This window comes from Capsella rubella, unplaced genomic scaffold (genome assembly GCF_000375325.1).
Source record: "Capsella rubella cultivar Monte Gargano unplaced genomic scaffold, Caprub1_0 scaffold_5, whole genome shotgun sequence".
NCBI lineage: Eukaryota > Viridiplantae > Streptophyta > Magnoliopsida > Brassicales > Brassicaceae > Capsella > Capsella rubella.
This window is the reverse complement of record NW_006238919.1, coordinates 2,358,842-2,374,791: the sequence shown is the minus strand read 5'-3', so window position 1 is coordinate 2,374,791 and position 15,950 is coordinate 2,358,842. Positions and strand designations below refer to the sequence as shown.

Genomic DNA, 15,950 nt, shown 5'->3' with positions numbered 1-15,950 from the left:
GTCAACCCATATCTTAGAATTTTCATGAAATATATTATTATTTTGCAATTTAATAGTATAGAACTATTTTGTATAACGTCTCTATTTTCTAATAAATAATATAAGTGACATGATTATCATAAAGATAGTATCTTCTTAGCCAAGGCATCTTCACAAAAGTTATATGTAAAGTCCCATTGAACCAAAAAAAAAAATGCAATCTTTGATCACATGACTCGTGAGTTTAATACTTCTCACACTCGGCCTGCATTTCAAAAAATTGAGTTCAAACAAGGATAACTCTTTGAACTTAACCATACCACTATGCCTCGGAACATTGGGTTAGGGTGAACCCCTAAAGCCATTTTGCTATTTGAAATTATGAATCATGGACCTTGAAACCTTGAAAACAAAATTGTTGCTACAAGCTTACACCACTTCAAAACGTTACTTGTTTCTCAGCGGCGTGATTCATCAAAAACGGAATTATATTTGAATGTGACGATGTCACGGCATTAGTTTCGATATCAGCCTTCTCCTTCGTTGCTTTTTCCCCACATAACCATGTAGAAACAGATCGAAATCAATGTTCCACCGATCGAACTACCAAATACAAAGAAATAACGTAAAAGTGAATGTCAAAGATGAATAATACAGAATAGTATTAGACATGGTTTTCTTGTTTTAGGCGAAGAGTAAGAATAAGGATAAACTTTGTTTTGGTGGGTTTAAAGAGGCCAAAAATAGTTTGCAGGAAAACTGAGAAAGCAACTGAGTAGAACGGGAAAAATTCAGCAACACAAGTTGTTTTCATATGATTCGAAAGAAATAAATCTCTATCTCTCTACTGAAATCTAAGATGGACATAGACCAAGAAGTGTTGAATGATCCTTAAACATGGGAAACAGACAAGACTGGGAAGATGATATCATGAGAGTACAAAGAGCCTATAGTGTAGATAAATGCAGAGGTAGATATTTGAGAATTGTTTATTCATTCCTCCATGGCTTCACCAACTTCTGTAATCTCGACTCGCTCCAGCAATGGGGTGATTTTGGTGAGAAGAACCTCTGTCACACAATAAACCAACAAGATGAAGTTAGAAAAAAACCGAGGATTATAACTGGATTCAACCGAGGCTGTCGATATTAGTTTCTTTGTTGTGTGTTCAAAGCGTAACTTACCGGTTTTCTTTGTGAAAGAATAGCCTTTGCTGCTGACATAGGTTCTTGGGTTTGGTTCCATGTAATTCCTCAGATATTCCTTGTTCCCCTGTTTGCCAACACAGTGACAACCGTGTCAAATTACTAAGCTCCAAAAGCAACAAAATATACAGATCTAATGCAAAAGAGTTTTATTTGGTGGTGAATAACTTGGCCAGCGTAATGTGTACATTGTGAACAGAGGTTATAGGATTGCATTAAACCAAATGGAGAGGACGTTTTACAGTAATCTAATGGCAGTGCTAAAAGTTAGGTTTTATTGTGGGTTTGTTGGTGATTTACTTGGTCACTGTAATGTCTAATGTCTATGACTATGAGATCATAAACTATGAGTCTTATATGCTGACCAAAGGGAGTTTTGTACATAAATCAAAGGTACTTGTTACAGCAGGATGAAGACAAACCTTTGTTATCACGCAGATGTCCACGTTACTACCACTACCAAGGTCATTGAATATACCCGAGCATATGGCTTCAGCGACCAACTTAATTCCCTCATCCCTCTTAGAGGATTTTGTAACAAGAAACTAATCAGACAGAAGAAAACAATGTATCTGGAAACAGAAAGATGAATATTTTCGCTTACTTACAGTTAGGCCTTCTTTGTACTTTGCCTCAAACACAGACATAGCTGCAAGAGAACCAGAACCCATTGTAGCGAATGGAAGAGTGTCAGTTGAACCATGTGGGTATATCTGCGTATAAGACAAATAGTCAAATGTGATATGAATAACAATAAAAAACAAAAAATCTCTTCTCAGGAGAAAGCATCCGGGAATTAAAACTTACAGTATGAAGATGAGGCCCAGTGATATCAACTCCACCGAGCACAAGTGCAGCAGAGACATGACCTTGATAGCTGAAATGAAACTTAAGCAGTTAAGTTATCTATGTTTCTTTAAAACGAGGTTCTGGATGAGATAAGAACAAATTTACCTGAAAAGATGTTTTTTGAGAAGAGTTAAAGCAGTAATGACCCGAGAGTCTCGACCGGTCTGGTAACGATGCAACCGCAGTTGTGAGCTGACCATATCTGGACAATGAGTATGAAACCAAGATAACTAAGCATTGATTTTATGGAGCAACACATTATGTCAATTAGATTCTGATATCTCTAACAGAGAAAACGAAAATTATGCCGCACTGAAGCTAGAGAGTAAATACCAGTAACTGCTTCAGTGTCAGCCGCAGTTCCTGCACCACAACAATATATGTTTGGTGCCATATAGTGAATCTTCTCACAGTTCTTGTCAGCAACAATAGGTCCCTCAGTTGCTCGGGTATCTGCCCCTAGTATCACACCATCCTATACAAACCCAAATATTGAAATCAGCGTTACATAGCTTCCCCAAGTCATTTACTAAAATGAATCCAAAAGACAACAGTAAGAGCAAGAACACAAACATCTTCACAGATTTGAATACTATTCTCTAAACTATACAAAGAGACAGAGAGCTAAATAACAAGAACCACCGCATTTTCAGTATGCAAAACCTACTGATCTCTAAACTATACGAAGAGGCAGAGAGTTGATAATAAGAACCACCACATCCACATTTGCAGTACGCAAAACCTACTTGTAAATGAGAACTTGGAAAAGGATCTAACATAAGGAAATGAATAAAGACCCGAATTTTCTTTACAGGATTAAGTAAACAATCACATAATTAGAGCAATCTAGTCGTTGTATGCTTGCAAAACTGATTAGGCTTCAACTTCTTGACTAATGAATTCTACAAAGATCTAATCTGAAACTTCCACAATACTAAAGTCAGTGCATATTAAGTCTCAGCTCATTTTTCCTAAGACTAAGCACAAAACAGTTCCCATGCCCATATCAAACTATTACTCTATGCAATCTCTATAAACCAAACAATGGGAGAATAAAAAGTAAACCTTGAAAATCAAACCAACGATGGTTGTTCCAGTCTTCAAAAAGGACGGAGCTTTAAGACCCTTTTGTGTAAGCATATCATTTCTCTTACACAGATCGAAGCTGAACCCACCCTTTGGCGGCACATCTACGGCTGTTTGCGACATTTTTCAATTTGAAAACTCTACAATTACAAACAAAGAAAAGCAATTTAGCATCAGAAACGATTACCCAGAAAGCGAACTAGTTCTGCAGAATCGTCAAAACAAATTTGAGATTAGGGTTGCAGCATAATTACTTTCTTCAATATCAAAGAGACAGTCATATGAAAACTAAGAATCACATCGGAAAGTAAAACCCAATTAAGAGCAAATCAAAAACCTTAAAATCGAATGAGAATGAGAATCACCAGAATTAAGTAAGAGAGTGTTCAAGATAAAGTAGAGCGAGAATGACGAAGGAAGAGACAACAAAAAAACTCAGCTTGAGAAGAGTAGTAGTAATTTTACAGTACCTTGATGAATTGTTTGTTTGCTCGAATCGAAAACAAGAGAAGAAGAGAAGAGAAAAGTACAAAGAGAGACGAGAGTTTTCTTCTTCCCCAATACTAAACATGTAAGGGTATTTTAGTCTTTACAATGAAAGACTTTGATTTGAATGGGCCTTTTCTCCATTGTTGTTAAGCCCATTTATTGAATACTTATTAAAACCTTCGAATTTGTACTGTTTTTGTCAAACAACGAACAAAAACTATCAAATATAAAAGAATCAGAGATTTGAGATTTTGATTCATTTCATTCCTCCATAGCTATAGCTTCACCAACTTCTGTGATTTCGACTCGCTCCGGCAATGGGGTTACTTTGGGTTAGAAGAACCTCTGTTGTGTTACACAACAAACCAAACAGAGAATGAAGTGAAGACTGATGCAAGTTTCTGTTGTTGTGTGTTCAAGAGTAACTTACCAGTTTCCTTGGTGATGCAATAGCCTTTGCTACTGACATAGGTTATTGGGTTTGGTTCCATGTGGTTCCTTAGATATTCCTTGTTTCCCAACACAGTGTCATATAATAATAAGCTCAAAAGAGTTTGATTTCGTAGTGAAATGACTTGGCTAGCTTAACAATATTTAGATGCCAGAAGAAGAAGAAGACAATGTTGAAAATCTATCATGGCTCGAGTGTTGTGCAGTTTTTGCTACCTCACGATGTTGTAGGGTTCATCTTCGAGAAAGTATCAGTGGAGTCTGAGAAAGTATCTTCAAGAAAGTATCAGTGGAGTCTCTATTGAAACTCAAGTGTGTATCTAAGAAATGGAAACCCAAACCGTTGTTGGTTACCAATACACCATACCATGTGTGTATTGGTAATCATGAGTATGATTGGCCAATGCATCCTTGGAAACCAGATTGAACTGCTTATGTTTATGGTAAAGATAGTGGTGGTTAATGTGGTGTACCATATAGTGTTAAGTTCAATATGCCTGGAAATTCATCGGAAACCATTGGTATGGTTAAGGGACCTCAAAGTCGGAACCTTTACTATTCTTATGATATGGGTTCGGTTCATTTCGTTTATATTCCGACAGATACGGGTTCTCTGAGGGAAACAGTATAGCTTTTTGAAGAGTGATCTATGAGTCTGTGAATAGGAACAAGACACTGTTTGTTGTTGTACAAGGGGATAGACCGATGTACACTACAAGTATGAAGATCAGAGACGCTGCGATAAGACAGAGGATGAACGAGCATTTGGAACCATTGTTAGTGAAGAACAATGTTACAACACTTGTGGTGAACTTTGGCAAGGAAACCCTGTTCATTTTGCGATTGGTATGGCTGGTAAAGATACACAAACTATATAGGAACTAGAGACCTATACCATGATTAGATCAAATGATCAGAAGTAAAACATGAGACAGACTCATTCATCAACAATTGCATACATTAAAAGAACACAAGCATTGCAAACAAAAATTATACACTATCAAAAGAAAACACATTCAAGTGTTGTTGACACGCATTCTTTAAAGTGTAGAAGTAAGCACATCACACATTCAACTTAAAAAACAATCCGCTTTTCATTAAAAATCACCAACAGTCATTTTTATTGAACCGAAAGATAAAATTAATTAATGTTGAAAACCAAACTTAACCGAATTAATCAATATCCATTTTGTTCAAATAATACTTTAATGTTAAAAACCAAACTTAACCGAATTAATCAATATCCATTTTGTTCACATTACTCGGTTTAAGAAAACTTCATTCGAATAAACGACAACATCATGTACATTAGAATCTCCCAAATATTTCTCTCTCGACATTTTTAAAGCTGATTTTTAAGAAAATCTATTTACAATAAAACACCTTTTGGGAAAACTTTCATTTTAAAACAATTAAGATGTGTTCCAAAAAACAATTAAGAAAATGTTTTAAAACTTTCATTTTTTAAACTTTCAATTTTTTTACCTTTTAACACTAAAATTTGGCCAAATAAGAAAAGATTCCGATTTAATTTAACACAATGTTTTAACTTTTAACTTCGAGACCCAATTGGGTTTTATTTAGGAAAAAAAAAAACTCAAATAGTTTTTGGATGAAAACGTTTTGAAAATCAAATTGTCAGAAAAAAACATTGTGTTCATGTTGGGTTTTTGAAGACCATTCACGGCCTGCATATAGAAGGCTAGGCAGTGAGCTAGTAGCTCAGAGTCTCCTACTTTTCACTTAGAACATTGGAGACTCTGAGCATACCAAATCAGATATATTGTAAGTTTTTAGCTCCCTTTTCAATTGTAAAAAAGCAAAAGAAAAAGATAAGTCAAATAATCTAAGAGACTTAATGCATCTAGAAATGCTTATATCATGTCTTCTTTCAAAGACCTGAGAAAGTAAATGAAACAAAACCAAAGGGATGATATCTCATTTTGGTTAAGGGTCATATATAGTTAGACCATATGTCCCTGGACCATGATGTTTCTGCAAGCAAGTTTCAGTTTAAGATTGATTAAGTTTTCTCGATCAAAAGAAGAACACACATGACAACAACCAGCTTGCAAACACCTAATCTTAAACGTACTGAGTTTACTTTTTGTAAGCTTCAAGAGTCTTGAATCACTAGAATTCAATACCTCATTATAGGTCACATAACCTGGTAGGCTTGCAGTAAAAAAAGTCAGCAATATAATCAGTCATAGTTCACAAAACCGACCAAGTAACTTCTTCTCAGAGACACATACAACAACCAACAATCATTATGATCAATAAACCAACCTGAGGGAGAATTGATTGTGATTCTTATTGCTCCAAGTGATCAATCTACTTCAAACCTGCAAAATTGTGACAATTCTACTATTTTTCTTATTTTCTGCATACAATTATACAACGAGGGCAAATTATAAGGCGTAATCAGTATGTGCTATGGCTTTGGAAACAAACCACTGACAAAAATCAAAACATATGAAATGAAGAAAGAGATAGCAAAAGAATGCTTACTTCTAATTTTTCAACACGATCAACCAATCTGACAAACAATATCGAGATCAATCTCTATCACCCTGCAAATTTAAATAATTGTCATAAGAAACCAATATCGTTGTAGACATTACTATATAAATTATACTTTAACTTACCTCCAATAATGTATAATACGATAACAAAAAATTAAAATGAGCACATTACCTTAATCCTAGAACCGAGAAACAACATGTCACATAATTTAAGCTGAGCTGAGGCATTTGAATAAACAACAAGGGGCAGTTTCTCACTTACGCACCATCGTCAATCCATTTTCTGGTTTGTAGATACATCATAAGATGAGTCTAAAACCGAGCCGAGGCATTTGAATAGGCAACACCAAGGGACTTCTAAACCTCATTGCATGCACTACCATCATCCCATTTCTGATTTATAGCCCATCATAACAAGGGTCATAACCCGAGCCGAGGCATTTGAATAGGCAACAAGGGACAGTTTCTCACTAACGCTACATCATCAATCCATTTTCTGGTTTGTAGACTCATCATTAAAGACGATCTAAAACCGAGCCGAGGCATTTGAATAGACAACACGGGGCTAGTAAAGAGGCAATTTCAATTACCTCATTGCATGCACTACCATCATCCCATTTCTGATTTATAGCTCATCATAACAAGGGTCATAACCCGAGCCGAGGCATTTGAATAGGCAACAAGGGACAGTTTCTCACTCACGCTACATCATCAATCCATTTTCTGGTTTGTTGACTCCTCATTAAAGACGAGTCTAAAACCGAGCCGAGGCATTTGTCAACACCACAGGACTGGAAAAGAAGTAATTTAAATTACCTCATTGCATGCACTACCATCAACCCATTTCTGATTTATAGCTCATCACAACAAGGGTCATAACCCGAGCTGAGGCATTTGAATAGGCAACAAGGGACAGTTTCTCACTAACGCACCATCATCAATCCATTTTCTGGTTTGTAGACTCATCATTAAAGACGAGTCTAAAACCGAGCCGAGGCATTTGAATAGGCAACACCAAGGGACTTGTAAAGAGGTAATTTAAATTACCTCATTGCATGCACTACCATCAACCCATTTCTGATTTTTAGCCCATCTCAACAAGTCTTAACCCGAGCTGAGACATTTGAATAGGCAACAAGGGACAGTTTCTCAATCACGCTTCATCATCAATCCATTTTCTGGTTTGTGGACTCATCAATAAAGAAGAGTCTAAAACCGAGCCGAGGCATTTGAATAGGCAACACCACGGGACTGGTAAAGAGGTAATTTAAATTACCTCATTGTATGCACTACCATCAACCCATATCTGACTTATATACTCATTTTAACAAGAGCCTTAAATCCGAGTTGAGACATTTCAATAGATTAACACTTCTAAAATTTCTGTGATAACAACCAAACGATTGAAAAGAAATCAGGTTTATGTTACTCAAGAGAAAATAGAATTTATGTCTGAACCTATTGAGAAGCAAGACGATGACAAGAATCTGGAAATTAATAATTAAACATGAGAAACACACTTTTACAAGATTTCAGTTCTTTATGATTCACAACTCGAGCACTAAAACATAAAACAGCCAATGCTAAATGAATAAATTAAATGCTAGACTATAGATAAGTATACAGAATCTAACCTTTCCCATGTACTCTGCCTCCTCATTTCAATGTATTGCATGGTCCAACAGTAGCCTGTTTAAATGTCAAGTCCAAGAGATCATCTGAGTCTATCTATCTCAAGTTGTGAAAATTAGTTTGACTCGACAGTTAATTAGCACAAGAGTGTTTCTCTCTATATGCAGCACGTTGTATAATAATTTAAAACTACAACAATATTAATGTAAACTAAGAACCATTTTTCAGGTATATCACAACGAAAAGATGCATAACACACACAGAAAAAACAAACACATGTTTTCAAGAGAGCTAACTTTGTAACATAATATATACAAATTTAGTAAAATCAACAGTGGAAGACCCAAAACTCCTAACCATGATCTAAGAGAACAAAAACATATGTCCTGAAATTAAAAGGCTAGCTTTCTGACATTAAAGTCACAAAATTAAGCAACAGAACCATGATACATATCAAATTAAAGCATGACGAACAATGGGTATATATATTGGATTTTTCTTAAGTTGTTCTATTTTCTGATAACACCCAAAAAAATCCTAACCATGAACCTAATAATCATCAAGCAAACACAACGTTTTCAACCAATGATAAGGCATAATTTGAATAAGACTAAACAAATTCAACTTACAAAACCACCAGATTCTCATGAGATTTGCAACGGAAGAGATTAGAAAAGAAAAGAAAGGTCAAGACCTTGCTGGTAAAGGATTTTGTCGACGAATCAGATCCGTAGAGGTTGTTGTCAGATCCGGAGGTGTAGAATCTCTCTAGTAAAGCGGAATTGAACGGAGATGTAGAAGCTGAGGAGCGTAGACATGAAGAAAGGAAGACCTAATTAGACAAAAGAAAAGAAAAAACCCTTTTATCGTAAGAATACGAATTGAACAAGACTTCAAAAATCACGAGATTCTTGTGGAATTTAAAACCAAAAACTCATAGTCGTGAGAAAAGGACCTGATGCGGTGGTTCCGTCGGCGTAAGATGCGGTGGTTCCGTCGGCGTAAGATGTGGTGGTTCCGTCGGCGTAAGACGCGGTGTTGTAGAAACTCTCCGATTAAGCGGATTTGATCGGAGATGGAGCGTCGACATGAAGAAAGGAAGACCTAATTAGACCAAAGATAAAAGCCCTTTCATCGTAAATCACGAGATTATTGTGAAATTCAAAACCAAAAACTCACAATCGTGAGATTGCAATGAACAAAGAGATCAGAGAAGGACCTGCTGCGGTGGTTTCGTCGGCGGTGAAGAAACTCACCGATCAATCGAATTTAATCGGAGATGGAGGAGCCGAGGAAGGAGCGGAGATTGGGAAAAAAAATCAAAAACCCTAATTAGTTAAAAGACTTTACTTTTTCGTTATATATAAATAGAGACATTTGGGTTTCTAAATAAACAAACACACGCATCTAAACTACGCCGTATTTGTAACGGCTCTAATGACAACAAAACAAACATTCATTAGCTTATGCATTCGTAACGGTAACAATAATAATTTGAAATCGATACTTTTTAACTTCATGGTACCTTTGTATTCTCTAATTATTTGAAAACTATTAAATTAAAAAAAATGACCATTCAACGACTGCTTTTGATATGTTATTAGACTACAGATGAATATAATCCCTATGATATGATTACGAAGTCCTTAAGTGAGATAACTTAATGTCCAAGTTCTAAAGTACGTAATAAAGTACGTAACCATAACAAAGAGAGTTATTAAGAAACAAAACATGAAAATCTCAATTCTCAATTACATGAAAATATATAAGGAAGATAAAATAGACGTACACGTAAATCCCAAGTCCTGTTTTAACTTCCTTTCCCATACCACACTTGCAGCTTCCCATGATCAGCTCTCAAAATATGTATCTTTATCGAATCTGATCTACCCATGGAGGACGTATTACAATCTGACTTATTGAGAACGCTCTCATTTGAGTACCAAGCAAGCAATAGTAAAAAGAAAACATTACGTTCTCCTTAATAATAAAGATATTATATGGTTTAAAAAATTCAAAAAAATAATAAAAATTTAGAATAATAAAGAATACATTGCAATATACAAATTACGAGATACTGCATGCCAAGTTGATGCAATAGGGTTTATAATATTTGAAACAGTATCTCATAGATCCTTATGGAAACCCAAAGTTTGATGCATCATCTTTAGAGTGCTCAATTTGGAAATCCTAAATATTCTGCAAGTGTTATTTTTAAACTGCAAGAGACATTCGTCGGCTGGTTTCCTTTTTTGGTCGAAGCTCTCCTATATAAGTAGACTAGAAAATCAGTAGACAAACATGTTTTCACATAAGTGAAAGAAGAATATAACTTCAAGACTTCCCTTGCGACTTTACGTAAAATTGTGTTCTATATATCGTAAGTTCGTAACACACTAAACATGAATGAGATATGTTTTGCAACAGTTTACTTTACTTTATATTGTGATATTTATGGAAAAAAACTTAAAATGTGCTATCCATGAGAATTTCTCAACAAAATAAAACATTGCAAAGCCAATAAAAATCCAAAATAAACTATTATATATGGACACTAGTACTCCTAGCTCCAATAAAATAAAAAAATCTATGCTATATTTAATCATGTTGTAAGTTTTCTTTTTATTTGTATATGATTCAAACAAATTTCGTGACTGCTTCGTTGCAATAGTTTTGTGGAAATCTTGGTATTTAACATTCATGAAATTGGTATTAACAATTTAACATATATATACAAGTAAGAGAAGAAAGGAAACTTTACATATTTCTCTTCTTTTAAAAACTTTTTCCTTTTTAAATGGAAGTAAGTATATACATGTTATTAAAATCAAAATACTCATCATAAACATGTTCTTGCTTATTATCTAGTTTATCTATATAGGATAGAATACAAAAACAGAGGTGATGAAAAGAGGGCGTGAAGAGAAGAACAGCCACGAGACCTTACCATCGCCAACACGACTTCGTCACGGTGGAGTTATCGATATACCTTATGATCTTACCGTGGAGATACTCAAGAAACTTCCGACCAAATCTCTAGTGAGTTTCCGATGTGTCTCAAAGCTGTGGTCATCAATAATCAGCAGCCGTAGAGACTTGATAGACTCAATCTTGATTCGTTCTTTGAATCAGCCTCCGCGTGATGTCCATATCATCTCCAGCTGCTACGGTATAAACAAAAGTATCATAGCCTTGTCGTCTACTGACAAAGAATTAGTATTACTCCCTGGACAATGTCATCAATCTGTCCGCGGCTTGATTTGTTGTTGGTCAGAATGTCATAGTCCTTATATGGTAGCTATATATAACCCTACCACAAGGCAGTCCTTTGACTTACCAGAGTTGAAATCCAAGCATAGAGGCTATTTCTTCTTCGGATACGACCCTCGAAAGAATCAATACAAAGTATTGTATCTACCAGCAATTAGTAGGGTTGAGAGTTGCCAAGTTTTCACATTGGGAGATCCCTCAGCTAAGCATTGGAGGAACATACAATACGTTATCCCACCTGAACAGTCCATGTTGTTAGGTGTAGTTTGCATCAATGGTACTATCTATTACCGCGAAGCGACTATGAAGATTGATTATCCTTTTCCTGTAGATATCAAACTTATGAGTTTTGATGTTGGCTCCGAGGAAATTAATCAAGTAGAGGCTCCAAAACTACTGATGCATTTGCATCGCGATTCGACTCTGGTTAACTACAAAGGCAAGTTAGGGCTCGTCTCTTGCGAGATGGGCGTGGAAATTTGGGTTATGGAAACACAAGGTTGGTCCAAGTGCTTCTTTTGTGAGATGTGGGGTTTTCAAAGATGGTTCATCTCGGGAGCTACTCGTGGTGGTGAGATTGTTTTTGTCGAGTCCAGGCACTTCTCTTTCAACATGTTACGTGTCTTTTATTATGATCCAAAGCGAAACAGTATGCGATATGTTGACCTCGAAAACTGTTATACAGAGAAAGGAAGCTGTAATAAGGGATACATATCTACAATCTCGACTGTTCCGGATCATGTTGACAATACTATGGGTTTGCATTATATGATAGAATGATATTAAGGCTAATCCACCATTTTTGGTTTGTTAATGTCATCGGCGTAAACCAAAAAAAAAATTCTCATATTATTAAATTTTCATTAGATGCATTAATAGGGTTGAATGTTTACATTTTATAAATAAAATTAACAATGAAAATACATTTGGATACCACATTTTTTGTTTGTTTTTTTCCAACAATACCGCAAGTTTTTTCAGGGTATGTTTTAGTGTTAAAGATTTAGAAATTTGATTTAAATGTTCAAAATTTTAGTTTTAGTTTTAGTTTTAGTTTTGTGGTGTTTTGGAAAATAAAATTATTACTAGAATAAGATCCGCGCTACAGCGCGGGGGAATATTCTATCGTAGCGCGGGGGAATATTCTATCGTAATGATAAAATAAAAATATACATAAATTATTCTAAATTGTTACATTTATAAAATCTGTACATTTATAGTGTGTGTATTCATGGACTAATGTATAAACGATTTCATTCGTAAAAGCAATATACATTCACACTCACGTTAATTTTTGGACGGACCAACTTGTGAAAGATTACATTTGTAGAAAAATATACATTTTTAGAAAATAAAAACTCACAAGATATTTTGAAGGGATTAACTTGTGAAAGATTGTTTTCATAAAACCAATATGCATTTGTAATACAAAAACATTAATTCACAGTGTCCGTTTTGAAGGACCAATCCGTAAAATATTGCATTATGGGTTTAATGTAAATGACATTATGAAAAAGTGGATTGTTGATATTGTTGTTAGATGTTTTAGTATTGTTTTTTTTTTTTTGGTTAAATAGTGCATGTAAAAAGTAGTTAGAAATTGAGGAAGATTAACAAATATATTATATTATTTTTGTCAACAACAAATATATTGTATTATATAGTTCAATTTGACCATTTTTGTAATAGTTAAAGGTTGAAGAAAGTTAACAAATATGTTGTATTATATAGTTTTGGTTTAAAATTAAAACCCTTGAACATGACAATCATTATTGATCAGTTTGTGACTTTGTGTTCCTTAAAATAAGTTGCAGAACATATTGCATATTTCGTATACTCACAAACAAATGACCAAAATATAAAAGTTCTTATAACAGATTTTAAGCATTTTGATGGTATATCAGAGATTACTTTCTTTTTTTTTTAACTATGTAAGAGATTACTTTTTTGATGGTATAGAAAACATTTACATATTTGGTAGTAATTTCATTTTAAATGGTTATATATATGAAGTTTAAAATTTTCAATAGTTTGCATTTTATATGACCAAAGATTAAAATTTGTTCAAAAAGACAAAAATAAGTTATTTAAATATCAAAGTGCTAATTTAGAACCAGTATGTTATCGAGTAGCTACAACATGTATGTTTTAGAATCTCGTCGTGTACGTAACAATCTTTAATATGTTACATTGTGGAACAGTATATTAAGTATCTTATATTTTTGCTACATTTTAATTTATTTAATACTAATTAGGATGTAATATGTCTTTCTTATCACTAAGGTAATCGTAATATTTGATTGCACAATCTTAAAAATATATTAGGAAATAGTTGTAAAGGAGTATGTAATGTATTTCATTTGATTGAAATTTTTTAATTTTTTAACAGGTAAGTATAATATTGATGATAAGGTTTTCTTCCTAACAAATGTGTTATGATTTATTCTCACGTATTTATAAAGATTTTACAAATTGCCAAATTTATATTATAGTTACCTACAAATATGGAATGATACTCGACAGTTATAGAAACAATATAATTTTAAACATTTATGGCCCATAATGTTTCTCTGGCAGTATACAATATACCCGGATTATCCATTCTCTAAATATCCAATTTATGATTTCGGGTTTGTTTTTTTTAATTTGACCCGACCCGATTCTTAAACGTACTTCTCTTTTACTAATATAGAGATGGGAAAAAATTTAAGCATATAATCGAAAAAAGTTTTCCAGTGGACGGAAAGGATCTTCTCACTGAGTAATTAGTTACTCACCCCTTACTTTCTCTTATCCTCAGGTTATTTTGTTTCAGGAGTTGTATGCAATATTTTTGTTCGTGGGTGAAGTTTGAAGAAAACATTTTGGCAAGATCCGATTTTTAACACGTCGTCTTAGCCTGTATGGCAGGACTAGTGTTACAATTCATAAAATTTATAATGTCCTAATATATCCATTTTTGTGGTATTTTAGAGAAATATTAAAAAATTTACGATTTATTTTTTCAAAAGGGAAAAGAATATTTACTTCTTTTTGAATTAATATATATTAACAAACAAAATCCCAATATAATTAGGTTCATAAATTAATATATTAAAAAATATTTTTTGGAATATAAAAAGAATTTCTTCTTTTTTTTTTAAAGTTTATGTATAGATTTTCAAATTTTTCAAAATTTTTGTACTATTTTAATAAAAATAAAGTCGATAATCTCGAATCTCTAAGTGGGTGTTATTGGACAGTGGATTTTTATAGAGTCTAACTCTAACCAATATCTATTGTTATTCAACCATTGATTTTAAATGTTTTACTCAAATCAAGTGTTATTGGTTCTTATATTTATAATTTCTCCATTAAAAGAGTTTGAAATCAAGTGTTATTGGTGCTTATATTTCTAATGTCTATAATAAAAGAGTTTTAAATCAAGTGTTATTGGTTCTCATATATACAGTCATTAATTAAAGTCTTCTGTTATTCATTTTTTATAGACTTTTACAAATCTTTTGACTTGAAATGATTTTAAACTGATTTCATGTGTAAATTCTAGCAATAAGAAAACAACCTGTTAACTTAAGATTTCACAATTCTATTATGACAATCAACGTAAATCATTTTCTTCTACTTTCACGTTAACATATAACACCATATCAATTAGAATATTACCATGATCATCCTGCTATTATCACAAAACTTTTTTATTATAAAATATTAATTTGCAGTGTTTATCTTTACGGTGATACTATATCATTACCTATATAAATATCATATACATATATGAATAAATTATTACACGATCATGAAAATTTTGGAAAATTTTAATTAGACTGTCAAAGTCATCTGTTATAAAATTCAATTCTACTAGATTTTAACCCGCGGTACACCGCGGGGCAAACGTTTTTTCTAATTCTTATTTTATAGTATTGACATATTAACGTATAAATATTTTACCCGTTTTGACATATGAGATTAGTGAGATTTTAATTTTATAGTATTATCAATTCAAACTTGTCCCATCATATAATTTTTATAAGCATATTACAATCCGTCCCGTCTTTTATCTCGTCGAGTCATATAATCGTCAAAATTTAATTCAGTTTGTTATGACAAGGTCAAGAATACATTAGTTTAAAATTGGTGAATATTAAAAATATTAATAGCACTAAAACTTTTAATTTTTTTAAAAATATTTCTAATAATTTAAACTTTATATGTACTCTACAACCAATCTCGTCGTACCACCAATCCCTTCATACCACCAATCCCGTCATATAATTCGTTGGAAGCATGTTACAACGTGACCCTTCTCGTCTTGCAACCCGTCCCGTCATTTAATCATGGAAAAATTAAGTCCATATTTAAAATTATGGCAAGATTAATAATACTATAATTTAAATTTGGTACAAATTTAAAATATAAAAAAACACTTCAACTTTTAAAATATTTTAAACTTTACATTGTATGTTGT

General features: G+C 33.3%; 2 protein-coding genes and 1 long non-coding RNA gene across 9 annotated transcripts; 1 reads left to right on the top strand and 2 right to left on the bottom strand.

Moving 5' to 3' along the window:
• Window positions 1–736: 736 nt before the first annotated feature.
• LOC17885833 (proteasome subunit beta type-7-A) lies at window positions 737–3,664 on the bottom strand. Of its 3 annotated transcripts, none has more exons than XM_006291601.2 (9): window positions 3,590–3,664; window positions 3,099–3,259; window positions 2,367–2,508; window positions 2,139–2,235; window positions 1,992–2,061; window positions 1,793–1,897; window positions 1,607–1,705; window positions 1,164–1,251; window positions 737–1,049 (listed from the first exon to the last, which is right to left on the bottom strand). In XM_006291601.2, the coding sequence occupies exons 2-9, from the start codon at window positions 3,240–3,242 to the stop codon at window positions 973–975; spliced, it is 822 nt and encodes a 273-aa protein (XP_006291663.1). In that variant the 5' UTR covers window positions 3,243–3,259; window positions 3,590–3,664; the 3' UTR covers window positions 737–972. The 3 variants fall into 3 exon arrangements, with proteins under 3 accessions (XP_006291663.1, XP_023638144.1, XP_023638145.1); XM_023782376.1 differs by lacking the exon at window positions 3,590–3,664 and adding an exon at window positions 3,485–3,552; XM_023782377.1 differs by lacking the exon at window positions 3,590–3,664 and having other exon boundaries at window positions 737–1,047.
• A 918-nt stretch (window positions 3,665–4,582) lies between these two features.
• Window positions 4,583–9,552, bottom strand: LOC111830476. 5 transcript variants are annotated; one of them, XR_002833827.1, is made up of 7 exons: window positions 9,435–9,552; window positions 9,171–9,319; window positions 8,910–9,047; window positions 8,218–8,272; window positions 6,570–6,631; window positions 6,348–6,403; window positions 4,583–4,947 (listed from the first exon to the last, which is right to left on the bottom strand). It is a non-coding gene; the product is annotated as an uncharacterized LOC111830476 (long non-coding RNA). The 5 variants fall into 5 exon arrangements; XR_002833824.1 differs by lacking the exon at window positions 4,583–4,947 and adding an exon at window positions 5,901–6,233; XR_002833825.1 differs by lacking the exon at window positions 4,583–4,947 and adding an exon at window positions 5,901–6,225.
• A 1,567-nt stretch (window positions 9,553–11,119) lies between these two features.
• Window positions 11,120–12,265, top strand: LOC17885749 (probable F-box protein At3g56670). The gene has a single exon (XM_006292723.1). The coding sequence runs from the start codon at window positions 11,120–11,122 to the stop codon at window positions 12,263–12,265; it is 1,146 nt and encodes a 381-aa protein (XP_006292785.1).
• Window positions 12,266–15,950: the final 3,685 nt, after the last annotated feature.

Coding starts and splice junctions, on each gene's coding strand:
- LOC17885749 (XM_006292723.1), top strand. CDS start 11,120: ATGAAAAGAGGGCGTGAAGAGAAGAACAGCCACGAGACCTTACCATCG.
- LOC17885833 (XM_006291601.2), bottom strand. CDS start 3,242: ATGTCGCAAACAGCCGTAGATGTGCCGCCAAAGGGTGGGTTCAGCTTC. Junction 2,509..3,098: donor TCGTTGGTTTGATTTTCAAG/GTTTACTTTTTA, acceptor GGGTTTGTATAG/GATGGTGTGATACTAGGGGC. Junction 2,062..2,138: donor CTCAAAAAACATCTTTTCAG/GTAAATTTGTTC, acceptor GTTTCATTTCAG/CTATCAAGGTCATGTCTCTG.